General features: G+C 43.5%; 1 protein-coding gene across 2 annotated transcripts in view; it reads right to left on the bottom strand.

Annotated features, from left to right (window-relative positions):
* The window catches only part of LOC139547145 (norrin-like), a 43,900-nt gene that overhangs the window by 10,512 nt on the left and 19,512 nt on the right, over window positions 1-13,876 (bottom strand). The window contains exons 2-3 of one of the 2 annotated variants that reach the window (XM_071356191.1): window positions 2,161-2,313; window positions 95-1,159 (exon numbers count right to left, since the gene is read on the bottom strand). In XM_071356191.1, coding sequence (XP_071212292.1) covers window positions 95-298 — 204 coding nt within the window. In that variant the 5' untranslated portion in view covers window positions 299-1,159; window positions 2,161-2,313. The remainder of the gene's footprint in view (window positions 1-94; window positions 1,160-2,160; window positions 2,314-13,876) is intronic. The other variant, XM_071356190.1, reaches the window with a different exon arrangement.

Raw genomic sequence — 13,876 nt, 5'->3', positions numbered from 1 at the left:
TGTGTGTGTGTGTGTGTGTGTGTGTGTGTGTGTGTGTGTGTGTGTGTGTGTGTGTGTGTGTGTGTGTGTGTGTGTGTACATTCAGCTGACTTACATTGGAGTTGCACTTGTAGAGGGAGTGTGTGATGGTCTCCACAAAGTGATGCCTCATACAGCGGTCTGGGTCTGTATCTCCATGGTGTGTGCTGTGTCCGCTCTCCATCTTACTGCTGCTGGCCTGCACGACCACTACTAGGGGGCAGAAGACCAGCAACAGCAGCAGCCCTGAGGGGGGAGAAAGGGGGTCTGGGGGACGCATACTGGCGCCAGGGAGGGCTGGCTGGGAAGTGGGAAGGGTGTAGGGAGTAGGGGGTAAAGTCAAAGTGGCATGGAGGAATTTCAGAGGGAGACACAGAGATGGTGAGAGAGAGACACCCTCTTTCTTTCTCCCTTTCCACTCCTTTTTATGCCTCTCTGTTTGTCTGTTCTCTTCTCACTGGGAGTGACTTTTATCTCTCTGTTTGTCTGTTTGCATCTCTTCTCACTGGGAGTGACTTTTATCTCTCTGTTTGTCTGTTTGCATCTCTTCTCACTGGGAGTGACTTTTATCTCTCTGTTTGTCTGTATGCATCTCTTCTCACTGGGAGTGACTTTTATCTCTCTGTTTGTCTGTTTGCATCTCTTCTCACTGGGAGTGACCTTTCTCTCTCTGTTTGTCTGTTTGCATCTCTTCTCACTGGGAGTGACTTTTCTCTCTCTGTTTGTCTGTTTGCATCTCTTCTCACTGGGAGTGACTTATCTCTCTGTTTGTCTGTTTGTATCTCGTCTCACTGGGAGTGACTTTTCTCTCTCTGTTTATCTGTTTGCATCTCTTCTCACTGGGAGTGACTTTTCTCTCTCTGTTTCGGTTTCTTTCTTGTTCTCTTTACTGACGTGATGGAGTGAGGCTTTCCCTGCTTCTCTCTCTGTAATGGCAGTGTAAACCCCAATGTGCTGTCATTACCCCATTGTTTTTAGGAAGCCTGTTGCACTTAATATGTCTGAGTAGCCTACAGTTACATAAAAGTATTTTGTAGTTATTACTCAAACCGATAGAGTCACCTGTGACCCTGTAGAACAGGTGTCAAACTCATTCCACGTTGGGCCAGAGTGTCTGCGGGTTTTGGCTCCTCCCTTGTACCTGATTGATGAATTAAGATCACGAATTAGTAAGGAACTCCCTACACCTGGTTGTCCAGGGCTTAATTGAAAGGAACAAGTACTCATTCCATGCAGACACTAAGCCCTCCATGGAATGAGTTCGACACCCCTGCTGTAGGGGTCCAGATTTGAGTTGTGTCAGCTTGAACATTTTGAGAAACGCCCCAGCTAAGCTACGCCTTCAATATAATTTCCCAGTGTGACTTGTCTTTTTGAGTGAATTGTAGGGTTACCCCCCATGACTGTATTTGTTAGTGACAGAGACATGGTTGTTGAATTCATTCATTTTTAGTTCTGTGGCCTTCACCAAACGAGTTCCTAAGTGAATGTTGTCATTAAACTCTTTATGACAATACATTATTTTGGGGCCTATCTTCACCCTAATACAGTGGCCTGAAACACATGGTTTACAAGCCAAATCAGGCCTGCAAGTAGGGTTGCATAATTCTGCTACCTTTCCCCAAATTTTCAGGAATCAGCCAACCAGGATTTCTGAAAAACATGGGAAATTTACCAGCCATTTGCAACCCTACCTGCAAGTCACATTATGCTGGCTTGCAAAGTGCCATTCCTATTGGAATCCTGAGCTTTGCTATCCAACAGTTAGCATTCACCCGCAACCTGCATTCATAATGACTGCCAGGGTCAGGAAGTGTGTGAGGAGACGACCGAAACCATTTCAACTGGAACAACCATTTCAGTAACGAGTGCAAAAAATTTGACCTAAATGATTGGATTAGTTTACAAAAATGTATGTTATTTATCTTTGTGTAGCATAAGATGAATCTGTCATTCAATGAACATGTAAAAACACAGATATTTAGAATAATTCCCCAAAATATGCCTGCAGTAGAGCATGCTGGGTAAAACATTTCCTTTGTTATCATAACTTAAAAAAATAGAGTTGATGAGACTTTGAATCAGATCCACATATACATTTTAAGTAATAATGACTTTTCATCAACTTTGAGTTCAACTTACGAGAAGTATTTGAGTTCAAAATGCGGTAGGGTTTACAGTGGGTGTTGGTGTGGAGCTCCTAGCCTTGGCCCAGGGTGCTGCTGGGGGGGAGGTAAGCGCTTCTGTTGGTCCTCTTCCTGGACCTCTCCATCGCTCCTGTCTATTGGTCTGGATCTGGGAAAAGAGGGAGAGAAAGACGGGAGGAGAGGTGGGTCATCTCTATTTTCTAAACCCCCTTTTCTCAAACTAAGATATTAAGGTGAAAAGTACTGTGTGGTTTATATTATTCCCCTCTAATCAGGGAATGATTCAGACCTGGGACACTAGGTGAGTAGAATCCCCGGCCAATCAGTGGTATGAATTCATACATTTACAGAAGAGCTCCGGACCTTTGTGTTTTTCTCTGGCTCCTCATGGACTACACACAAGGGATACATCGTTTCCAAACGTTTGTGATTTATACTGTTACAGTAGCTATTGAAGTCATAGCAGGAAATGGTAGGATCTCAATTGATTCCACAGCTATTTGTGTTTTCAAATCCTTTTTAGTCCTTTCTAGTCCTTTCTAGTCCTTTCAAATCCTTTCTAATCCTTTCTAGTCCTTTCTAATCCTTTCTAGTCCTTTCTAGTCCTTTCTAATCCTTTCTAGTCCTTTCTAGTCCTTTCTAATCCTTTCTAATCCTTTCTAGTCCTTTCTAGTCCTTTCTAATCCTTTCTAGTCCTTTCTAGTCCTTTCTAGTCCTTTCTAATCCTTTCTAGTCCTTTCTAGTCTTTTCTCATCCTTTCTAGTCATGTAAATGTAGGTTGAGTGATTAAAGTGACGATGCATAGATGACAACAACAGAGAGTAGCAGCGGTGTAAAAGGGGGGGTAATGCAAATAGTCTGGGTAGCCATTTGATTAGGTGTTCAGGAGTCTTATGGCTTGTGGGTAGAAGCTGTGTAGAAGCCTCCCGGACCTAGATTTGGCGCTCCGGCACCGCCTGCCGTGCGATAGCAGAGAGAACAGTCTTTGACTAGGGTGGCTGGAGTCTTGACAATTTTTGGGGCCTTCCTCTGACATGAGGATGATGATGATGATAACTATGACTACGATGATAACAATGACTACAATGATAACTATGACAACTATGATAACTATGGAAACGATGACAAAGATAAAACCAGTTGCTATGCCAGCCAGGTATGTGTGATATTGAAAGGAGCTGTGGGATAAACAACCGTGAAGGCTGGGAGTTTGAGAGGTAGAGCTAGGCTGTTCTCCTCAGTAAGAATAGACTGGGATGTCTGCTGTGCTGTCTAAACCCTGTAGCAGCAGGTTACCGGCCAGCTAAACATCACAGGCAGTATTTATTTTAACAGGCCAACTGATACTTCTATTCCTAACAGGAGGAATTACGAAGAAAAACACTAGGATGGAGGGAGGGATGGAGGGAAGGAGGAATGGAAGGAAGGAGGGAGGGAAGGAAGGAGGAATGGAAGGAAGGAGGGAGGGAAGGAAGGAGGGAGGGATGGAGGGAAGGAGGAATGGAAGGAAGGAGGGAGGGATGGAGGGAAGGAGGAATGGAAGGATGGAGGGAGGGATGGAGGGAAGGAGGAATGGAAGGAAGGAGGGAGGGATGAAGGGAAGGAGGAATGGAAGTAAGGAGGGAGGAATGGAGGGAATGAGGAATGGAAGGAAGGAGGGAGGAATGGAGAGAAGGAGGAATGGAAGGAAGGAGGGAGGGATGGAGGGAATGAGGAATGGAAGGAAGGAGGGAGGAATGGAGGGAATGAGGAATGGAATGAAGGAGGGAGGGAGGGATGGAGGGAAGGAGGAATGGAAGGAAGGAAGGAAGGAAGGAGGGAGGGGGGGTTGTTTTAAATGAATATTTTATTCTGTACTTTTACAAATGAGGAAACCACAGCAGAGTTGAGTGGAAAGGAAGAAAAATGCTAAACAATAGCCTACATTATGTCAAAACAACAATACTAGCCTACATTATGTCAAAACAACAATACTAGCCTACATTATGTCAAAACAACAATACTAGCCTACATTATGTCAAAACAACAATAATACTCTACATTATGTCAAAACAACAATAATACTCTACATTATGTCAAAACAACAACAATAGCCTACATTATGTCAAAACAACAATACTAGCCTACATTATGTCAAAACAACAATACTAGCCTACATTATGTCAAAACAACAATAATACTCTACATTATGTATAAATCAAATCAAATCAAATGTATTTATCAAGCCCTTCTTACATCAGCTGATGTACAGAAACCCAGCCTAAAACCCCAAACAGCAAGCAATGCAGGTGTAGAAGCACGGTGGCTAGGAAAAACTCCCTATAAAGGCCAGAACCTAGGAAGAAACCTAGAGAAGAACCAGGCTATGAGGGGTGGCCAGTCCTCTTCTGGCTGTGCCGGATGGAGATTATAACAGAACATGGCCAAGATGTTCAAGTGTTCATAGATGACCAGCAGGGTCAAATAATAATAATCACAGTGGTTGTCGAGGGTGCAACAACAACAACAATTCCCTACATTATGTCAAAACAACAACAATACTCTACATTATTATGTCAAAAGTCCCACTAGGATAATTTCCTCTGTAGGAACAGGTCAGTCCCTGATCTGGAGTCCTGTTACTGAGAGGGTCACGGCCTGACCTTAGAGATCCTTTTTATGTCTCTATTTGGTTTGGTCAGGGTGTGATTTGGGGTGGGTATTCTATGTTCTTTTGTTCTATTATTTGTATTTCTATGTTTTGGCCGGGTAGAGTTCTCAATCAGGGACAGCTGTCTATCGTTGTCTCTGATTGAGAACCATACTTTGGTAGCCCTTTTTCCCACCTGTCTTTGTGGGAGGTTAACTTTGTATGTGGCACTTAGCCTTAAGCTTCAAGGTTGTTTGGTATTGTTTATTGTTTTGTCGGCGTCATCACCTAATAAAAGGGAATATGTACACTTACCACGCTGCGGTTTGGTCCACTTCATTCAACAGCCGTGACAGAACTTCCCACCACCAAGAGACCAAGCACCGTGGTAAGGGGGAGCAGCGCTATCTGGAGAAATGGACATGGGAGGAGATACTGGACGGGAAGGGACCCTGGAGGCAGGCTGGGGAGTATCGCCGTCCACGGGAGGAACTGGAGGCAGCAAAAGCAGAGCGGCAGCTTTACGAGGGAACACGGCTAGCAAGGAAGCCCGAGAGGCAGCCCCCAAATGTTTTTTTGGGAGGGGGTACACGGGGAGTTTGGCTGAGTCAGTTTGGAGACCTGAGCCAACTCCCCATGCTTACCGTGGCGAGCGTTGTACTGGTCAGGCACCGCACTGTTATGCGGTGCAGCGCACGGTGTCTCCAGCACGCGTTCTTAGCCCGGTGTGCTACATTCCAGCTCCCCGCATCTGCCGGGCTAGGGTGAGCATCCAGCCAGGATGGGTTGTGCCAGCCCTGCTCTCCAGGCCTCCAGTGCGCCTCCTCGGCCCAGTATATCCTGTGCCGGCTCTGCGCACTGTGTCTCCGGTACGTCTGCACAGCCCAGTGCGTCCTGTGCCAGCGCCCCGCATTTGCAGGGTGAAGATAACCACCCAGCCAGGACGGGTGGTGCAGGCTCCAAGCTTGAGACCTCCAGTGCGCCTCCACGGCCCAGTGTATCCGGTGCCTCAGCCAAGGACAAGGCCTCCTGTATGTCTCTCCAGCCTGGTGTGTCCTGTGCCTGCGCCCAGAAATAATCCTCCTGTATGACTCCCCAGCCTGGTGAGCCCTGTGGCAGCTCCACGTACCAGATTTCCCATACGTCTCCTCACTCCAGTGATGATCCATGGCAAGAAGCCTCCAGTGATGATCCATGGCACGAAGCCTCCAGTGATGATCCATGGCAAGAAGCCTCCAGTGATGATCCATGGCACGAAGCCTCCAGTGATGATCCATGGCAAGAAGCCTCCAGTGATGATCCATGGCATGAGGCCTCCAGTGATGCTCCATGGCAAGAAGCCTCCAGTGATGATCTATGGCATGAAGCCTCCAGTGATGATCCATGGCAAGAAGCCTCCAGTGATGATCCATGGCACGAAGCCTCCAGTGATGATCCATGGCACGAAGCCTCCAGTGATGATCCATGGCACGAAGCCTCCAGTGATGATCCATGGCAAGAAGCCTCCAGTGATGATCCATGGCACGAAGCCTCCAGTGATGATCCATGGCAAGAAGCATCCAGTGATGATCCATGGCACGAAGCCTCCAGCGACGTTCTCCAGTCCGGAGCCTCCAGCGACGTTCTCCAGTCCGCAGCCTCCAGCGACGGTCTCCAGTCCGCAGCCTCCAGCGACGGTGCCCAGTCCGGGGCCTGCAACGAGGGTCCCCAGTCCGGGGCCCGCTACGAGGGTCCCCGCACCAGAGGTGCCACCAAAGTGGGGTGAGCCAGTGGTGGAGCGGGGTCTGCGTCCCGCACCTGAGCCGCCACCGCGGATAGATGCCCACCCAGACCCTCCCCTATAGGTTCAGGTTTTGCGGCCGTAGTCCGCACCTTTGGACTAGGGTTCTGTCACGCCCTGACCTTAGAGATCCTTTTTATGTCTCTATTTGGTTTGGTCAGGGTGTGATTTGGGGTGGGTATTCTATGTTCTTTTGTTCTATTATTTGTATTTCTATGTTTTGGCTGGGTAGAGTTCTCAATCAGGGACAGCTGTCTATCGTTGTCTCTGATTGGGAACCATACTTTGGTAGCCCTTTTTCCCACCTGTCTTGGTGGGAAGTTAACTTTGTTTGTGGCACTTAGCTTTAAGCTTCACGGTTGTTTGGTATTGTTTATTGTTTTGTCGGCGTCCTCACCTAATAAAAGGGAATATGTACGCTCACAACGCTGCACTTTGGTCCACTTCTTTCAACGGCCGTGACAGGGAGGGTGAGTCCCTAATCTGAAGTCCTGTTACAGAGAGGGTCAGGCCCTGATCTGGAGACCTGTTATTGAGAGGGTCTCGAGACAGTGAGCCACGGCCTTCACTCACTCACACACACACGCACACACACACACATAGACACGCACAAACGGATGCACACACAGCCGCACACACACACTGCTTTCCCAACCCTCCACACACCACCTCTCCATACCCCCCCCCCCCCCCCCTTAACTGCCCAACAATCTCTTAACCTTTACCGAACCTCAACCCCGGATCCGGGAGCACCCCCCACCCCCCACACACTGATTAGCATAGATAGCATAGCTTCAGAAGTAGATAGTAGCATCTAAATATCATTAAATCACAAGTCCAAGACACCAGATGAAAGATACAGATCTTGTGAATAAAGCCACCATTTCAGATTTTTAAAATGTTTTACAGGGAAGACAAAATATGTAAATCTATTAGCTAAACACGTTAGCAAAATACACCACTATTCTAACTCCATCAGTTTCTTACTCCTTCAGGTGCTATCACCAATTCGGCTCAACTAAGATATTGATAGCCAATAACCTATAAAAAAAACCATCAGATGACAGTCTGATAACATATTCATGGTATAGGATAGTTTTTGTTAGAAAAAAGTGCATATTTCAGGTAGAAATCACAGTTTACAATTGCACCGACCATCACAAATCCACTAGAATTACTAGATAGAGCAACGTGTATGACCAATTTACTCATCATAAAACATTTCATAAGAATAGACAAAGCATAGCAATGGAAAGACCCAGATCTTGTGATTCCAGACAATATTTCAGATTTTCTAAGCGTTTTACAGCGAAAACACAATAAATCGATAAGTTAGCATACTACATGTGAAAACGTTACCAGAGCATCGATTCCAGCCAAAGAGCGCTATAACGTAATCACCGCCAAAAGATATTAATTTTTTCACTAACCTTCTCAGAATTCTTCCGATGACACTCCTGTAACATCATTTTACAACATACATATACAGTTTGTTCGAAAAGGTGCATATTTAGCCATACAAAACCGTGGTTACACAATAAAAATACTAGGAAATCAAGCCTCAATATGTCTGACGTCATCTATCAGAGTGATCTAGTTTAATTAAAAGCTAATCATATACTTGACTAAAAAATACAGGGTTGACAGGAATCGAAAGACAAATTAGTTCTTAATGCAACCGCTGATTTACATTTTTAAAATTATCCTTACTTTTCAATACAGGGTTGGCCAAGTGAAGCTACACCAAACAAAATGGCGATGTATGCGTTTAAAATATTTCGACAGAAACACGGTTTATCATATTAAATATTGCTTACTTTGAGCTGATCTTCCATCATATTCTTGGGCAATGTATCCTTTCTATGTTATAAACGTCTTTTGGTCGATAGATGTCCTCTGTCCTTCGAAATGTCCACTAACAACGACCGAGACCGCGAAACGTTCCCAAAGCTAGAAAGTGCACGACAAATAAATTCCTCAGAATCGCACTAAACGGATATAAATTGCTATAAAACGATTAAAATTAACTACATTATGATGTTTTTAACAACTATAACGACTGAAAACATGACCGGAGAAATATAGCTGGTTAGAAAACGATTTGGAACGAGGCAGGTCCGATGGCCTTCACGCTTGAGGCGCACGTTGAGAAAGGGGGGTCTCTGTACATTTTGGGCTTTTATAATGGCTGGGAATATCCCATCGAGTTCATTGAAAACGTGATGACGTACAGACACCCAGAGGAAGACGTAGGTAGTGTCGGTTTCTTCATAGCATTCACTGTGGCCTTATAAACAGACCCCAGATCAGAGGTAAAAATTTCTGAAATCTGAACCCTGTCATGAAAAGTGCTGTAAAAATTGTTCTGTACCACTCAGAGACAAAATTTCAACTCCTATAGAAACTATAGACTGTTTTCTATCCAATAATAACAATAATATGCATATTGTACGATCAAGAATTTAGCACGAGGCAGTTTAATTTGGAGACCCAAATATGCTAATGCGGAACAGCACCCCCTATAGTTGCAAGAAGGAACTTAAGCTCTCAACCTGCTCCACTACAGCCCCGTTGATGAGAATGGGGGTGTGCTCGGCCCTCCTTTTCCTGTAGTCCACAATCATCTCCACGTTGAGGGAGAGGTTGTTATCCTGACACCACACGGCCAGGTCTCTGACCTCCTCCGTATAGGCTCATCGTTGAAAATGTCAGTGAAGACACTTGCCAGTTGGTCAACACATGCTCGGAGTACACATCCTGGTAATCAGCCAGAGCATTTAGAAATGGAACTGAAGTTTCAACTGATTGGGTTGCCATGTTGTCGAATGTTGAAACGTGATACCATTCTATCAGTTTTCCCCTTCACATCAAATAGGGAGCTATCCGATCAGCCAACATCAGCATAGCAGAGAAAATAAGTCAAGCTTAGGTAATGTAGCTAACTTTACCTAGATAACTAGCTAGCTAGCGAACTACGTTTGTTTATCTAAACCAATATCTAGCTAGCTTTCATAATACGCTGGCTAGAAATTCCAAAGCATATCAATGTAATTAGGCGGCTGTTATCTGGCGATGTGATTTGCAACTTTGCAAGCTAACCTTAGTTTCGTTAGGTTACGTTAGCTAACATTAGCTAGCTAGAAAACTAACTACCGCAGAGGCTAACGTGACTGTGTTCTATTTAGAGTCTGATCCCATCAACATCTGCAGAGGATCTGCAGAGGACATCAAGCTCAGCACCAGGAATTAGTGTAAGTCACCTTCTAAAATTGTATTAAAATCAACTAAATATTTCTATGACTCCGAAATGAGCAAATAAATATATTGGCGCAGGGCATAAACATGGTCCATAGTTGGACTACAACTTCTACTGTAGTTCTCTCTGTATTATGGAGGCTTAGTTGATTGTTCATGCAAGGCATGAAGTCTAAATTGGAGAAAAGGAGGTATTAGTAAGGAGGGGATGGTGTTGGTGATTGACTGGTGTCTGTTGGGTGTGGGTACTGTGTGTGAAGGTTAGTATGCATGATCTATTAACATGAAGGGGGTGGGTGGATAGTGCCTTGTTTGAGTGTGTATTGATGGGGGAAAAGTAGTAAAATGTTGGTTTATCACCGACTAGTCTAAGCATATGTTAAAATGTGGCTAACCAACTGTGGTAATATGCGGGGTTTTTTGCAACTTATTTTGTACATAATGTTTCTGCCACCGTATCTTACGGCAAAAAAAGGATATAGGATATACTGCTAGCACCCAACAAGGCCAACATCCCCGTTATTGGCAAGAGAAAGAGAATCAGGTACAGAGGACACAGAGTGGGGTGCCTCGCAAGGATCCACAGAAGGCGAGTGGGAAAGCTGCCGTTACCGTCAATATTACTCGCCAATGGACAATCATTGGACAATAAATTAGACGAGGTACGATCACGAATATCCTACCAATGGGACATCAAAAACTGAAACATCTTATGTTTCACGGAATTGTGGCTGAATGATGACATGGATATTCAGCTAGCAGGATATATGCTGCACCGGCTCGATAAAACAGCACACTCCGGTAAGACGAGGGGGGATCACCGACAACGATGAGACAGCCTACAGGGAGGAGGTAAGGGCTCTGGAAGTGTGCTGCCAGTAAAATAAGGTCAGAGACCTGGCCGTGTGGTGCCAGGATAACAACCTCTCCCTCAACGTGGAGATGACTGTGGACTACAAGAAAAGGAGGACCTAGCACGCCCCCATTCTCATCGATGGGGCTGTAGTGGAGCAGGTTGAGAGCTTCAAGTTCCTTGGTGTCCACATCACCAACAAACTAGAATGGTCCAAATACACCAAGGCAGTCGTGAAGAGGACAAGACAAAGCATATTCCCCCTCAGGAGACTGAAAAGATTTGGCATGGGTCCTCAGATCCTCAAAAGGTTCTACAGCTGCAACATCGAGAGCATCCTGACTGGTGCATCACTGCCTGGTACGGCAACTACTCGGCCTCCGACTGCAAGGCACTACATCACTGGGGCCAAGCTGTCTGCCATCCAGGACCTCTACACCAGGCGGTGTCAGAGGAAGGCCATAAAAATTGTCAATGACCCCAGCCACCCCAGTCATAGACTGTTCTCTCTACTACCGCATGGCAAGTGGTACCAGAGCGGCAAGTCTAGGACCAATAGGCTTCTCAGCAGCTTTTACCCCCAAGCAATAAGACTACTGAACAGGTATACAAATGGTTACTAGGACTATTTGCATTGTGCCCCACCCCCCTATTTTACGCTGCTGCTACTCTCTGTTTATCATATGTGCATAGTCACTTTAACCATATCTACATGTACATACTACCTTAATTATCCCGACTAACCGGTGTCTGTTTATAGCCTCCCTACTGTATATAACCTCGCTACTGTTTTTTTTCACTGTCTTTTTACTGTTGTTTTTTATGTCTTTACTTATCTATTGTTCACCTAATACCAATTGTTTTACTTACAAATGACACTGTTGTTTAGTAAGTAAGCATTTCACTGTAAGGTCTACACCTGTTGTATTCGGTGCACGTGACAAATAAAGTTTGATTTGATTTGACTGAGTCCTACAGACATCCTGTTGCTGATGACGTTGATCTTGACACCAGCTTTTGTAGAGTCTATAGACACACTGGATGAAATGTTTCAGCCTGCAACAAGCTCAACATCATCTGACTTTGAAACAAGCTAGGACAGCCAAAGGTATTTATAAAAGCACAATACCCTCTTTAGAAAACAAAATCACCAAGACAAGTGCTGCTCAAACTTTTCACACCCTTGCAGTCAGTTCTTTGGCATGGGGGAGAGGGGCTGTTAGTGTACTATTCTAGCATATTCACTCTATTGTTGGCAGTGCTTGTCTACTCAACAGCATGACCGTAGGTGCTCGTAGACAACAATACACAACTAGACTGTCTACAAGTCAAGCTCCCCTCAAACCTTTCACACCTTTGCTAACAGCCAATCTCAGTGCCCCATTATTGACTCTGAGTGTAACAAAACACATATCAGTCTATTGTACCTTTTCGTTTACAGATGAACATAGTTTAGTATATGTTTTACACATCCTAATGATCAGTCTTCATGTTTTACACATCCTAATGATCAGTCTTCATGTTTTACACATCCTAATGATCAGTCTTCATGTTCTACACATTCTAATGATCAGTCTTCATGTTTTACACATCCTAATGATCAGTCTTCATGTTTTACACATCCTAATGATCAGTCTTCATGTTTTACACATTCTAATGATCAGTCTTCATGTTTTACACATTCTAATGATCAGTCTTCATGTTTTACACATTCTAATGATCAGTCTTCATGTTTTACACATCCTAATGATCAGTCTTCATGTTTTACACATTCTAATGATCAGTCTTCATGTTTTACACATCCTAATGATCAGTCTTCATGTTTTACACATCCTAATGATCAGTCTTCATGTTTTACACATTCTAATGATCAGTCTTCATGTTTTACACATTCTAATGATCAGTCTTCATGTTTTACACATCCTAATGATCAGTCTTCATGTTCTACACATTCTAATGATCAGTCTTCATGTTTTACACATCCTGATGATCAGTCTTCATGTTTTACACATCCTGATGATCAGTCTTCATGTTTTACACATCCTAATGATCAGTCTTCATGTTTTACACATCCTGATGATCAGTCTTCATGTTTTACACATCCTGATGATCAGTCTTCGTGTTTTACACATCCTAATGATCAGTCTTCATGTTTTACACATTCTAATGATCAGTCTTCATGTTTTACACATTCTAATGATCAGTCTTCATGTTTTACACATCCTGATGATCAGTCTTCATGTTTTACACATCCTGATGAGCAGTCTTCATGTTTTACACATTCTGATGATCAGTCTTCATGTTTTACACATTCTAATGATCAGTCTTCATGTTTTACACATTCTAATGATCAGTCTTCATGTTTTACACATCCTGATGATCAGTCTTCATGTTTTACACATTCTAATGATCAGTCTTCATGTTTTACACATTCTAATGATCAGTCTTCATGTTTTACACATTCTAATGATCAGTCTTCATGTTTTACACATTCTGATGATCAGTCTTCATGTTTTACACATTCTAATGATCAGTCTTCATGTTTTACACATTCTAATGATCAGTCTTCATGTTTTACACATTCTAATGATCAGTCTTCATGTTTTACACATTCTAATGATCAGTCTTCATGTTTTACACATCCTGATGATCAGTCTTCATGTTTTACACATCCTGATGATCAGTCTTCATGTTTTACACATCCTAATGATCAGTCTTCATGTTTTACACATTCTAATGATCGGTCTTCATGTTTTACACATCCTGATGATCAGTCTTCATGTTTTACACATCCTAATGATCAGTCTTCATGTTTTACACATTCTAATGATCAGTCTTCATGTTTTACACATTCTAATGATCAGTCTTCATGTTTTACACATTCTAATGATCAGTCTTCATGTTTTACACATTCTAATGATCAGTCTTCATGTTTTACACATCCTAATGATCAGTCTTCATGTTTTACACATTCTAATGATCGGTCTTCATGTTTTACACATCCTAATGATCAGTCTTCATGTTTTACACATTCTAATGATCAGTCTTCATGTTTTACACATTCTAATGATCAGTCTTCATGTTTTACACATCCTAATGATCAGTCTTCATGTTTTACACATCCTGATGATCAGTCTTCATGTTTTACACATTCTAATGATCAGTCTTCATGTTTTACACATCCTAATGATCAG

The sequence above is a fragment of the Salvelinus alpinus genome, chromosome 20, assembly GCF_045679555.1.
Source record: "Salvelinus alpinus chromosome 20, SLU_Salpinus.1, whole genome shotgun sequence".
Lineage (NCBI taxonomy): Eukaryota > Metazoa > Chordata > Actinopteri > Salmoniformes > Salmonidae > Salvelinus > Salvelinus alpinus.
This window is presented reverse-complemented; position numbering and strand designations above follow the sequence as displayed.